A 13,219-nucleotide genomic window follows, 5' to 3' on the forward strand; every position below is an offset into this window, starting at 1 on the left:
TCTTTTATACCCTCTAAATTCCATGTTCAACTCAATGATCATTCTTTCTTCCTTCCTCAGAGCTGGCCTCTCAGCCAGTACAGGTGACAATCTAAGCAGTCTTGGGCCTTGTAGAGTTCAACAGTCAGCAGAATTTCCTTCATTTGACAACATATTACTAAAGGTCTGGGATGATGGTAGCAGAATGTTCTCAGAAGCCTCAGACTGCTGGCTGGAATCCGCTCAAGGTCTTCTTTTCATCTCAAGCCATATAAATTCAGAAGCAACATGCTCCATTACCTCTGACCTTGCTGAGCTGAGTGCATGAAATGTGTCTTATCACGATCATTTTCACTCCAGCACCTAACACGGTACCCTAGCACACAGGTGGTACTCAACAAATGTTTGCTGAGTAAACAGATGAGTGACTGAATCATGTCTTCTTATGTTAAATATCCCAACTACCCCCAGCCTATTTTCCCCAAACCATACCTACAGAGTTTAAGGACAGAATACTGGATCACCTTTAGGACTCCATGGAGCATCATCTGAATTCTTCTTTTTCTTGGGTCGAGATTTCAAAGCAGGGTCATCATCATCAGACTCCAGGGAAGGGTAAACTGCAGTGAGAGGGAAAAGCAGGGTAAACTGAGATTTCATCCAGAAGGGTGAAGACAGAATGATACTTACACCTCAGCTCCTCCCACTCCCCTACCAGTAGACCCTTTACTTAATCCAGACTCAAATGCAGGAATCCCTGAATGTGCCACATACTCTTCATGTCTTTCTACTTTTGTACCTTTGCTGCAAATATCCTTCTCCAAGCATCACCTAATTCTGATTCACTCATTCAACATCCATTTAGTGAGTAACCTCATGAGTTACTTTACTGACCCTGCAAAATTCAGCTCTAGATTCACTTCCTAAGAAGCCTTTTTTGTTCTAATCTGATTCAGATGTCTCAACTCTGCAGAGTATCCTGGGTGTACCTCTACTGGAGTTATTTGTTATATAGTATTTGAGAGTTGAAAAGCAAATATGTTACCCCCAATTTACTGTGAGGGCAGGGATAAGTATTATTTGATTTCAAAATAAGGGAGCCTAACACAATGCAGAGTAGGTACTCAATAAATGTTGGCTGAAATGGAAAAAGAAATGCTATACACATTATTCACACAAAGGGAACAAAAAGACCACTTGGGCTGAACTGGCAACAAGATTACTGAAACTGAATGATCTGAACGGCAAAACACACATACACAAGTATCTCATTCTATACACATACACACAAACATCCAGTTTTATCACTTTCCTCACAATCCACAGGCAACACGTGTAGAATTTAATGGGACAATGATGTAGATAGATCCTACTGATGAAGTCAAACTCTGTTGTTACTGCTTCTAAACCTAAAAGAGAAGCAAAGTGAGAGTGAAACTTCTTCCTAGTGATCCTACTCCTCCTAATGACCAGCCTCAAATTTCTCTAGAATTCTGCTTCATCAGAGGAATCCAGTCTCACACTTCCTTCTAGTAATAGGAAAATGAGTTCATTTCTCAGGCCTTCTTTTCTTGGGCAAAGAGGTAAAACCCCTGCCTTTATTAAAGAATCTTTAAAAAAAAAAAAAAAAAAGAGGGGTCACCGATTGTCCCTCAAAAGAAATGACTGCTGGTAACAGTTGTTTGAGAAAGATCCCATCCCTAATAGCCCCAGTGGCTGTCAATGTTATTTTGTTGGGTCTGAAAGGGTTTTCCATCTCAAGGAAAGAAGTATGGTATGGCAGAAAAACCTTGAGTCTAGGGATCAGATATGACTTTGAAATCCTGGACTGACTCACTATCTTTGTAACTTAGGAAAACTTCTCTAGGTCTCACTATCTTCACCCGTAAAATTGAAATAATACCACCTGCTTTGAAAAGTTGTGAGGATTGAGAGATAATAAGCATAAAGTAACATGCAAAAAGAAATTCCATTCTAAGGTTCATGTCTTATTCAAGAGAGGTTAAGATGTAGATAATAAGTAAGTCTAGACATTTAAAGAAAATACAAGTTAAAATATGCATATTAAAAATATAAAGGTAGAAGGAGTGATGCCCCCCAAATGGAATTAGGAGCTCCAAGTATTTGTCCCTCCACTGTAGCAACTGTTGAGCTAGCAAAAACTGTAAGAATAAACATTTTGGGGACTCTGGAATACAATCAAAAACTTGCAACAAGGGGAAGGCTTAACAACAACAACAACAAAATCTGCTCAATTTGGTATTTAAGTAAATTTCTGTCAAGAAATCTCAGTTGACCACTGAGGCTACAGAATGGATACTTCAGTGACCACACACAAAAGGACAGTCTACAAAAATCCTTTGAAAAGTCACTAAATAAACAGATAACTTGTAGCTCACAGTAAGCAACAACAGCAAACTCTGGGGAGGGAGGAAAATAGGACTTCCAGAGTTACCACATTATATAATATTCAAAATGTCTCAGCTTCAGAAAAACTTATGAGGCATGCAAAGAAACAAGAAAGTATGTCCTATTTACAGAAAAAAAGAAATTGATATAAACCGTCCATGAGGAAGCTGACATTGTACTTACTATACAAAGGACTTTAAATCAACTGCCCTATATGATCAAAGAGAACCCTGTTTCAACAAAAAATAGAATATCAACAAGGAGATAGAAAATATAAAAAGGAACCAAATAGAAATTCTGGAGCTGGGGGCGCCTGGGTGGCTCAGATGGTTGAGCATCTGCCTTCGGCTTGGGTCATGGTCTCAGGGTCCTGGGATCGAGTCCCGCATCGGGTTCCCTGCTCGGTGCAGAGCCTGCTTCTCCCTCTCCCTCTGCCACTCCCCCTCTGCCACTCCCCCTCTGCTTGTGCTCTTCTGTCTAGCTCTCTGTCAAAAAAAAAAAAAAAAAAAAAAAAATTCTGGAGCTGAAAAGTACAATGTGGTGGTGAAAAATTCACTACAGGGATTCAATAGTTAAGATTTTGAGCAGACAGAAGAAATAATCAGTGAATGTGAAGAAAGCACAATTAAAATTATCCAGTCTGATGAGCACAAAGAAAGAAGAAAAAATGAACAGAGGCAAAGGGGCCTGTGGGATGCTATCAGGCTTACCAACGTATTCATATGGGCGTCCCAGAAGGAGAGGACAGAGAAAAAAGAGGCAGAAAGACTATATGAAGGTATAACAGACAAAAACTTCCCAAACTTTACGAAATATATGAAGATAAACATCTATGAAACTCAATGAATTCCAAGTAGGATAAACTCAGAGATCCACAATGAGCTACATTATATTCAAACAGTCAATAGATAAAAACAAGGAGAGAATTTTGAAAGTACCAAGACACAAGCAATTTGTCATCTCAAGAGGATCCACAATAAGATTAACAATCAATTTCTAATCAAAAACAATGGAGACCAGCGGGCAGTTAGGTGACCTATTTAAAACACTGAAATAAAAAACTGTCAACCAAGAATAATATATTGGGTAAAATTATCCTTCAAAAATGAAGGCAAATTAAGACATTCTCAAGTAGACAAAATCTAAGAGAGCTTGTCATTAGTAAACCTGCCCTTTAAGAAATACTGAATAGAGTCTGTCAGGCTGAAATGAAAGGATGTTAGAGAGTAACTCAAAGTTACATGAAGAAACAAAACCACCAGTAGAAGTAAGTACAGAGGTATATATAAAAGCCCGTATTGTTGTATTTGTGGTTTCTGACTCCTCTTTTTGTTTGCTATATGATTTAGAATTCCAATGCATACAATAATAACTATAAATCTGTGTCAACAGAAACACAATATATAAAGGTTTAAGTTGTGACAAAAATAACAGATGAAGTAAGACAACTGTATACGAACGAAGTCTTTGTATGCTATGGAAGTGAAATGGTACTGATTCAAACTAAACTTATAAAGTTATATAGTTAGGATATTAATTATAATCTCCAGGGCTTACCTTATGGGAAAAAAAACTAAAAAACATTTAAAAAATGAGGAGTGAATCAAATCGGTACACTACAAAAAAATCAATTAAACACAAAAGAAAGCAGTTACAAGGAAATGAGGAACAAAATGATACAATACATGGAAAACAAACAGCAAAATAGAAATAAGTCATTCCCTACTGGTAATCACTTTAAATGTAAATGGATTAACTAAACTAAATCCAAAGCTAACAGAAGGAAGGAAATAATAAAAATTTGAGCACAGGTAAATTAAATAGAGAATAAAAAACAATAAAGAGAATCAGTGACACCAAAAAGATCAACAACATATGCAAGTATTTAACTATAGAGTGACCAAAAAAAAAAAAAAAAAGACACAAACACCTAAAATGAGAAATGAAAGACATAACTGCAGACCTTCCGGAAATAAAAAGAACTGTAAGCGAGTATTATGAACAATTGTATGCCAACAAATTAGATAAACTATATGAAATGGACAAATTCCTAGAAGCACACAAATCACTTAAACTAACTTAAAAAGAAATGGAAAATTTCAACTAACCTACAAGTACAGAGATTCAATCAGTAGTCAAAAAGCTTCCAACAAAGAAAAGTGCAGGACTAAATGGCTTCACTGGTGATTTCTACCAAGCATTTAAAGAAAAATTTAAAGAATCCTTATCAAATTCATCCAAGAAATAGAAGAGGAGGGAACACATTCTAAACTCATACTATGAGGCCAGAAAAAGATACTACAGGAAAAGAAAACTACAAACAATATGCTTTATGAGTATTGATGCAAAAATCCTCAATCAAATGCTAGAAAATTCAGCAGCCTATTAAAAGGATTATACACCATGACCAAGAGGAATTTATCCCAGGAATGCAAGAGTGGTTCAAAGTAAGAAAATTAATCAACAAAATCAATCTATCAATGCATGATGGATAAAGAAAGTGTGGTATATGTGTAATGGAATACTAGTCAGCCACAAAAAGAAGGAAATCCTACCATTTGAAACAACCTGGACAGACCTTGAGGGTATTATGCAAAGTGAAATAAGTCAGAGACAGGCAAATACTGTATGATCTTGCTTACATGTGGAATCTAAAAGAAAAAAATCCAAATTCATAGAAAAAGAGATCAGATTTGTAGTTACCAGAGGCAGAGATTGGACAGTGGGGGGAATTAAATGAAGGTGGTCAAAAGGTACAAACTTCCAGGTATAAGGATCAGTGTACAACATGACAACTATAGTTAATACAACTGTCTGGTTTATTTGAAAGTTGCTAAGAGAATAGATCCTAAAAGTTCTCATCACAGGGAAAAAAAACCTTTCTTTTTCTTTTTTTGTAACTATATGAGACCATGGATGTTAACTAAACATACTGTGGTAACTATTTCACAATATATGTAAGTCACATCATTATTCCATATACTTTAAACTTATACAATGCTTTATGTCAATTATTTCTCAATAAAACTGAAAGAAAAGTAAAGAAAAAAGGAATATTTTTCAAAATTATGTGAAAGAAAAAATTAAATTCATTTGAGGTTTAATGACAAAAATGTATTTCCTTTTCCTAATAAAGGAAAGTCAATATACTACACACACTAATAAAATGAAGGAAAACACATGATCATCTCAGTTGATGCAGGTAAAGAATGACAAAACCCATCACCCATTCAAGATAAAAACATTCAGAAAACTAGAAAAGGGCACTTCTTCAATACAGTAACAGGCATTTATGAAAACCCACAGCTAACATCACACTTAAAAGTGAAAGACTAGGGGCGCCTGGGTGGCTCAGTTGGTTAAGCATCTGCCTTCGGCTCAGGTCATGATCCCAGGGTCCTGGGATCAAGTCCCACATCGGGCTCCTGGCTCAGCAGGGAGTCTGCTTCTCCCTCTGCCTGCCGCTCCCCCCACTTGTGCTCTCTCTCTGACAAATAAATAAAATCTTTAAAAATACATCAGTTGTATTTCTATACACTAGCAAATAACAATCTGTAAAGAATATTAAGAAAACAACTCCATTCACAATAGCATCAAGAAGAATAAAGCAATTAAGAATAAATTTTAACCAAGACGATATGAGACTTAAATACTGAAAACCACAAAACATTACTGAAATTGAAGCCCTAAATAAATGGAAAACCAGTCTATGTTCATTGATTGGATGTCTTAATATTGTTAAGATGGCAATAATACCCAAAGCATTCTACAAATTCAATGCAATTCCTATCAAAATACCAATGGCATTTTTTTGCGGAAATGGAAAAGCTCATCCCAAAATGGGACCCAGAATAGCAAAAACCATCTTGAAAAAAAACAAAGTTGGAGGATTTCATTTCCCAATTTTAAAACTTACTACAAAACTACAGTGATATGTACATTTTTAGTACTGGCATAAGGATAAACATATAGATCAATGGAACAGAATTGAGAGTCCAGAAAAAAAAAACCCTACATCTATAGGCAATTGATATTTTTTTTTTAGAGAAAGAGAGCATGTGTGAACATGGGAGGGGGGAGAAGGGCAGAGGGAGAGAGAGAGAGTGAGAATCTTAAGCAGGCTCCAAGCCCAGATGGAGCCCAATGCAGGGCTTGATCTCACGACCCTGACATCATGACCTGAGCTGAAATCAAGAATAGGATGCTTAACCAAATGAGCTACCCAGGCACCCAAAGTCAACTGATTTTTGACAAGGGTGCCAAGATCATCCTATGGGGACAGGACAGTCTCTTTATTTTTTTTTTTTTAAATATTTTATTTATTTATTTGACAGAGAGAGAGACAGCGAGAGAGGGAACACAAGTAGGGGGAGTGGGAGAGGGAGAAGCAGGCTTTCCACAGAGCAGGGAGCCTGATGCGGGGCTCGATCCCAGAACTCTGGGATCATGATCTGAGCTGAAAGCAGACGCTTAACGACTGAGCCACGCAGGCGCCCCAGGACAGTCTCTTTAAAAACTGGTGTTATACAGGGGCGCATGTGTGGCTCAGTCGGTTACACATCTGCCTTCGGCTCAGGTCCTGGGATCTCAGGGTCCTGGGATCGAGTCCTGCATCAGGCTCCCTGCTCAGCAGGGAGTCTGCCTCTCCCTCTGTCCCTCCCCCCTAAAAAAAAAAAACTGGTGTTATACAAGAAAAATAGTAAAATTTTAACTCAATTGATAAATGTAAATCAAATACTAAAATTTATCCAAACAATCCAAATGAGGTGGGGAAATGAGAAAGAGAAACAAAAAGCAGAGAAAACAAATATAAATGACATAATAAAATGGTAAGCCTTTACCTGAACATATCATTAGTTACATTAAATGTAAATGGTCTAAAATAGATTATCAATAAGGATTTTTTTTTAAACCACAAAATTCAACTAAATGCTGGCTACAAAAAACTCACATTAAATGAATCATACAGATAGGTTAAAAATAAAAGAATAACAGTCACTTAAATTTCTCCTGAAAAATATCTAGTGCTGTGTGCAAATCTAGCTCATTATTTCTGACTGTGCTAACATTTATCACCCTTGACTTCTCCTTTCCCCAAGGGATGGGCATCAAGGCCCCCTACAGGAATATTGGCAAACTGGTCTCCTGATGGATTTGTGGGAGACACTGTCTGGGCTACATGTTCCACAGTGAGATTTCACGATTAATGTTCCTGTCACCAGACTGCACCAGTTTGGTCCCGCCACATCCCTGCAAGCACTGAAGTAAGAATTCTAAATTATACTAAGTAATTATGTGGTTGTATCCATTTGCATTTTCCTGCTGATAAGTGAGGTGTATAGATGTTTCCTGACCTACAATGAATGGGTCAGTTCAGTCTTAGAAGTTTATTTTCCTTTCTTTTTTTTCAAACAGTGAATACCAGTTTCCTCTTGGATTAGTTGAGAGAAATGAGGCCTCATCTTATTCTAAATTATTTCAGTGAAGAGCAGAGAGAACAGATTCAAGCTTTTTTTCTCTTAATTCTGTGTGACTGTGAATTGAATATCACTTGGGAAACAAAGATAAATGATACAGATGGCGTTCTGGGTCATGGTAAATATAAACGAATGAATGAACGAATAAATGAACAAATAAATAAATGAGGATAGAAAAAGATACACCATACCAACATTAATTAAAGAAAGCTGATTGACTGTATCATCAGACAAAGTAACTTTACACCAAGGAAAATTACCTGATATGAAATAATAACATAATGACAAGAAGACATACCCATCAATCCACTTGATCTAATTGAAATTTATAGAACACTCAACCCAACATTAGTAGAATACACATTCTTCTCAAGTTCATAATGCAAAATTATCAACATAGACTAAACCCTGAGTAATAAAACAAATGGTAGTAAATATTAAATAAAACCAAAAGCAGGTCCTTTGAGAAGATCCATTAAATTGATAAAATGCCAGCAAGAAGGACCAAGAAAAAAAGACAAGACACAGATTACTAATATCAAGAATAAAAAGAGAGAGATGCTAAAGACCTCACAGACATTAGAAGGATAATAGGAGGATACTACAAACAACTCTGCACCCATAAATTCTACAACTTAGCTGAAATGGATCAATTCTCCGAACGACACAAACTATCAAAACTCACCCAAGGAGAAACAGATAACCTGAATAACCCAAACCTACTAAGGAAAATAAAAACCATAGTTAAAATCTGAAAAAGAAATCTCTAGGCCCAGGTGGTTTCACTCACATATTCTACTAAACATTCGAAAATGAAAAGAATCGCTAATTCTACCCAACTGCTTCTACAAAATAGAAGAGGAGGGAATATTTCCCAGCTTATTCTTTGAGGCCAGTACTGCCCTGATACCAAAATTAAAGTCAGAGAGTAAAAGAAAAGAAAATTACGGACCAATATCCATCATAAACATAGACACAAAAATCCTCAGTGAAATTCTAGCAAATCAAATCCAGTTATATATAAAGAGAATAATATACCATGATCAAGTAAGGTCTATACTGTAATTTTAAGTCTGGTTCAATATTTGAAAATCAATCAACGTAACCTACCATATTAACAGACAAAAGAAGAAAAACCATGTGATCATATCCATTGATGGAACAAAAATACTGGGCAAAATTCAACACCCACTCGTAAACAAACTCTCAGCAAAACAGGAATAGAAGTGCCTGGGTGGCTAAATCATTAGGTGTCTGCCTTTGGCTGGGGTCATGATCCCAGGGTTCTGGGATCGAGCCCCGAAATTAAAAAAAAAAAACAAAAAAACACTAAAGGCATGGGGAAAATATAAACAATAAAGTAACCCTTTAAAAAAAAAAAAGTGAACTTCCTTAACCTGATAACCTACAGCTAACATTGTAATAGTGAAAAAACTGAATGCTTTCCTCCTTAGATTGGAAACAGGTAAGGGTGCTCACTGTCACCACGTGTGCTGGAAGTCCTAGCCAGAACAAAAAGGCAAGAAGAAATAAAAGACTTACAGATTAGAATGAAATGAATAAAACTGTCCATATTTGCACATGGCATGATTATCTATACAAAAAATCCCAAGAATATATTTTTAAAAACTCCTAGAGTAAGTGAATATACCAAGGTTGCAGGATACAAGGTCAAAACACAAAATCAACCACATTTATGTATCCTATCATTAAACAATTAGAAACCAAAAGTTAAAAAAGGTACCATTTACATCTCCAAAAAATACAGAACTTTGGGATAAATCTAACAAAACATGTGCAGGATCTGTATTAAAATCTATAAAACACTGATGAAAGATATTTTAAAAAGACTAAATACAGAGGGAATACCATATACATAGAAGACTTGATATCTAAGATGCCAATTGTCTTGCAGTCATTGTAGAAACAGTCTGATGACTTCTCAAAGAGTTAAACATAGAATTACCATACAACCCAGCAATTCGACTCCTAGGTGTATGCCCAGGACAAATGAAAACATATGTCCACACAGAAACAGACGCAAATGTCTGTAGCAGCATTATTCATAATGACCAAAAGATGGAAATAACCCAAATGCCCATCAGCAGATGAACAGATAAATAAATTGTGGCATATCCATACAATGAAATAACTATTCATCCATAAAAAGGATCAACATACTTATATATGCTACAACTTAGATGAACCTTGAAAACATTATGCTAAAGAAAAGAAGGCAGACACAAAAGGTCACATATTACATGATTACTTTTATATGAAATCTCTATAATGGGAAAACCCATACAGACAGAGAGCAGATTAGTGGTTACCAGAGGACAAGAAGAGGGGGCAGCAAGGGTAACAATCACTTAATGGATATGGGGAGTTTTTCCTGGGGTGAAAAAAATGTCTTGGAAAATGCACTAAATGCCACTGAGTTGTACACTTTAAAATAGTTAAACTACATGTTTTGTGAATTTTACCTCAATAAAAAAAAAAAGATGCCAATTCTCCCCAGATTGATGTATACATTTAAACACATTTCCAATCAAAATCCCAGTAGAAATTTTTGTGGATTCAGACAAACTAATTCTAAAATTTACATGGAAAGGCAAAATTGAAGAATTCATACCACTTGATCTTAAGAATTGCTGTAAAGCTACAGTAATCAAGACAGTGAGGTATTGGCAAAGAGATAGATCTATACATCAATTAAAAAAAAAATAATCCAGAAACAAAGCCACACAAATATGGCCATTTGATTTTTTACAAAGATGCAAATGTAAGTCAATGGGGAAAAAAAAAGTCTTTTCAACAAATGGTCTTGGAACAACTGGACATCCATACACCAAAAAAAGGGTGAACCTCAACCTAAACATACTTTATGTAAAACTTTAGTCAAAATAGATCATGGTTAGAAATGTAAAACCTAAAACCGTAAAATTTTTAGATGAGAGGCAAAAACTGTTATGACCTGAGTTTACATAAAGAATTGTTAAATGAGACACAAAAAGCATAATCATTAAAAGATAAAACTGATACACTGGACTTTCTAGAAAATGAAAGTGCTTGTTTTAAGAAAGGAGGTGTTAAGAATGAGAGAAGCTCAGACTAGGAGAAAATATCCTGTATCTGACAAGAGACTTGAACTCAGACTATATAAAGAACTTTCAAAGCTCAACATTTAAGAAAAAAAAACCCAATTAAAAAACAGGCAAAGTTGGAAGATGGAGGAATAGGAGGATCCTGAGCTTACTTTGTTCCAGAGACACACCAAGATAAACAGCCACATCCGTGCAACTGACCCTGAAAATGACACAAAGACTGGCAGAACAGATATTACACAGTTAATTATAGACAGAAGACCACATCAAAAACGGTAGGAGGGATGGAAACAAGACTAACCATAAACAGAAGGGACACTACAAGCACAAAGAAGTGAGAGGATGAGACCCCACTCCAGGCACCCCAGGCACAGAGGAAGACTGTGGAAGACAAATTTTCCATAACATTTGGTTTTGAAAACAAGTGGGGCTTCACTTTGAGAGTTTTTACAGTCAGCAGGGTTTACCTCTGGGTGCTTTAAAAATCAACAGGCTTAGATCCTAGAGAGGGCTTAGATCCTGGAGAGCTGGGGGGCAACAGGGAACTGGGTCCCAGCCCCTTAGGGGCCCGTGTAACAACCCAGCCAATATAAAGCATAGAAGCAGCAGTCTGAAAAGCACCTGGGGTGCTTTTATACTGAAGATTTATTTACTAATCTCAGAACTTGTGCTGGAGGGGCGGGGATTTTTAGGAGACCTCTCTAAGAACAAAACCATTGGTGGGCACCATTTCTCTTCCCCCATCCCCAGCCTAGATAGGCCACTTGGTGGGAACCAGTGCAAACATTGTCCACCTATCTTGCTAGCATCATGTGCCTTACCCCCATGCTCTCCTGCCAATCAGCCCATCCAACTCAGGAGGCAGGGCTCCCTCCAAAGCTACTCCTCCTGTCCCAACACACCTTGCAAGCAACCCCAGCAGGGAAGAGTGCCACTCCAAAGTGACTACTGCCCTGGGGAGAAGGGAAGATAACCACACACACCAGAATGCCCTCAGTTCCAGCACCCAAACCTTATAACTGGCAGCACAGAGATAGTGCTCTGCCCATCAGTCCTGGACTGGGAGCAGGCATCTGGTCTGTCAGCCCCACCAACCAATGAAAGCCTTCCAGAGTACTACATAGGGAGATTGCCCTGCAGGTCAATGTGACTGCAGCCCCAGCAGATGGGCTGAGGGCAGGCAAGTGTCTAACTACTGATACCTCAGTAGTTCATGTAGCTACTGGCAACCCCAGACAGGCCCTTTAACAGCACAGGGACCAAACCCTGCCCTGTGTGCCCAAAGTAGGCAGAGAGGGCCACTGCAACCAACTGGACTGAAGGCAAACACAGAGCAGCTACAACAGTAGGGCACATGCACCCACATAGGAGACACCCCTAAATTGCCTGGTTCTGGTGAACAGGGGGCATTGTGCTACAGGGCACTACAACACCTCTTCTTCATAAGGTCACTACTTTCAAGATCAGGAGATGTAGCCTAATTTCCTAATACACAGAAACAAAGACAGTCAGATAAAATGAGGAGACAGAGGAATCTGTATCAGATGAAAGAACAGGACAAAACCACAGCAACAGAGCTAAACGAAATGAAGATAAGTAATATGCCTGATAGAAAATTCAAAGTAATGGTCATAAAAATACTCACTGGACTTGAGAAAAGAGTGGAGGATCTCAGTGAGACCTTCAACAAACATGACAGAAAATATAAAAAAGAACCAGTGAGACATGAAGAACTCAATAAATGAAATAAAAATATACTAGAAGGAATCAATTGTAGATTAGAGGAGGCAGGAGAATGGATCAGCAATCTGGAAGACAAGATAATGGAAAGCAACCAAGCTGAACAGCAAAAAGAAAAAAATGAGAATAGACTAAGGAACTCTGTGACATCAATCAAGTGTGGTTAACATTCACATTACAGGGATTGCAGAAGAAGAAAAGAGAGAGAAGGGGGCAGAGAATTTATTTGAAGAAATAATAGCTGAAAACTTCCCTAATCTGGGGTAGGAAACAGATATCCTGATCCCATAGGCACAGAGAGCACCCAACAAAATTAACTCAAGGGGAAAAAAAAATTAACCCAAGGAGGTCCATTCCAAGACACGTAGTAATTAAAATGGCAAAAAGTGGTGATAAAGAGAATTTTAAAAGCAACAAGAGAAAATAAAACAGTTACATATAAGAGAAACCCCATAAGGTTATCAGCTGATTTTTTTCAGCAGAAACTTGTCAGGCCAGAAGAGAGTGGCA

General features: G+C 37.4%; 1 protein-coding gene across 7 annotated transcripts in view; it reads right to left on the reverse strand.

The window, feature by feature from the left end:
* Nucleotides 1-13,219, reverse strand: part of PHF8 (PHD finger protein 8) — a 91,867-nt gene that overhangs the window by 17,340 nt on the left and 61,308 nt on the right. For all 7 annotated transcript variants that reach the window (XM_034988057.1, XM_034987995.1, XM_034988133.1 and 4 more), the window contains one exon: nucleotides 504-599. In XM_034988057.1, the coding sequence (XP_034843948.1) occupies nucleotides 504-599 (96 nt within the window). The remainder of the gene's footprint in view (nucleotides 1-503; nucleotides 600-13,219) is intronic.

This window comes from Mirounga leonina, unplaced genomic scaffold (genome assembly GCF_011800145.1).
Source record: "Mirounga leonina isolate KUSES-001 unplaced genomic scaffold, KU_Mleo_1.0 Mir_101529, whole genome shotgun sequence".
NCBI classification, from domain to species: domain Eukaryota; kingdom Metazoa; phylum Chordata; class Mammalia; order Carnivora; family Phocidae; genus Mirounga; species Mirounga leonina.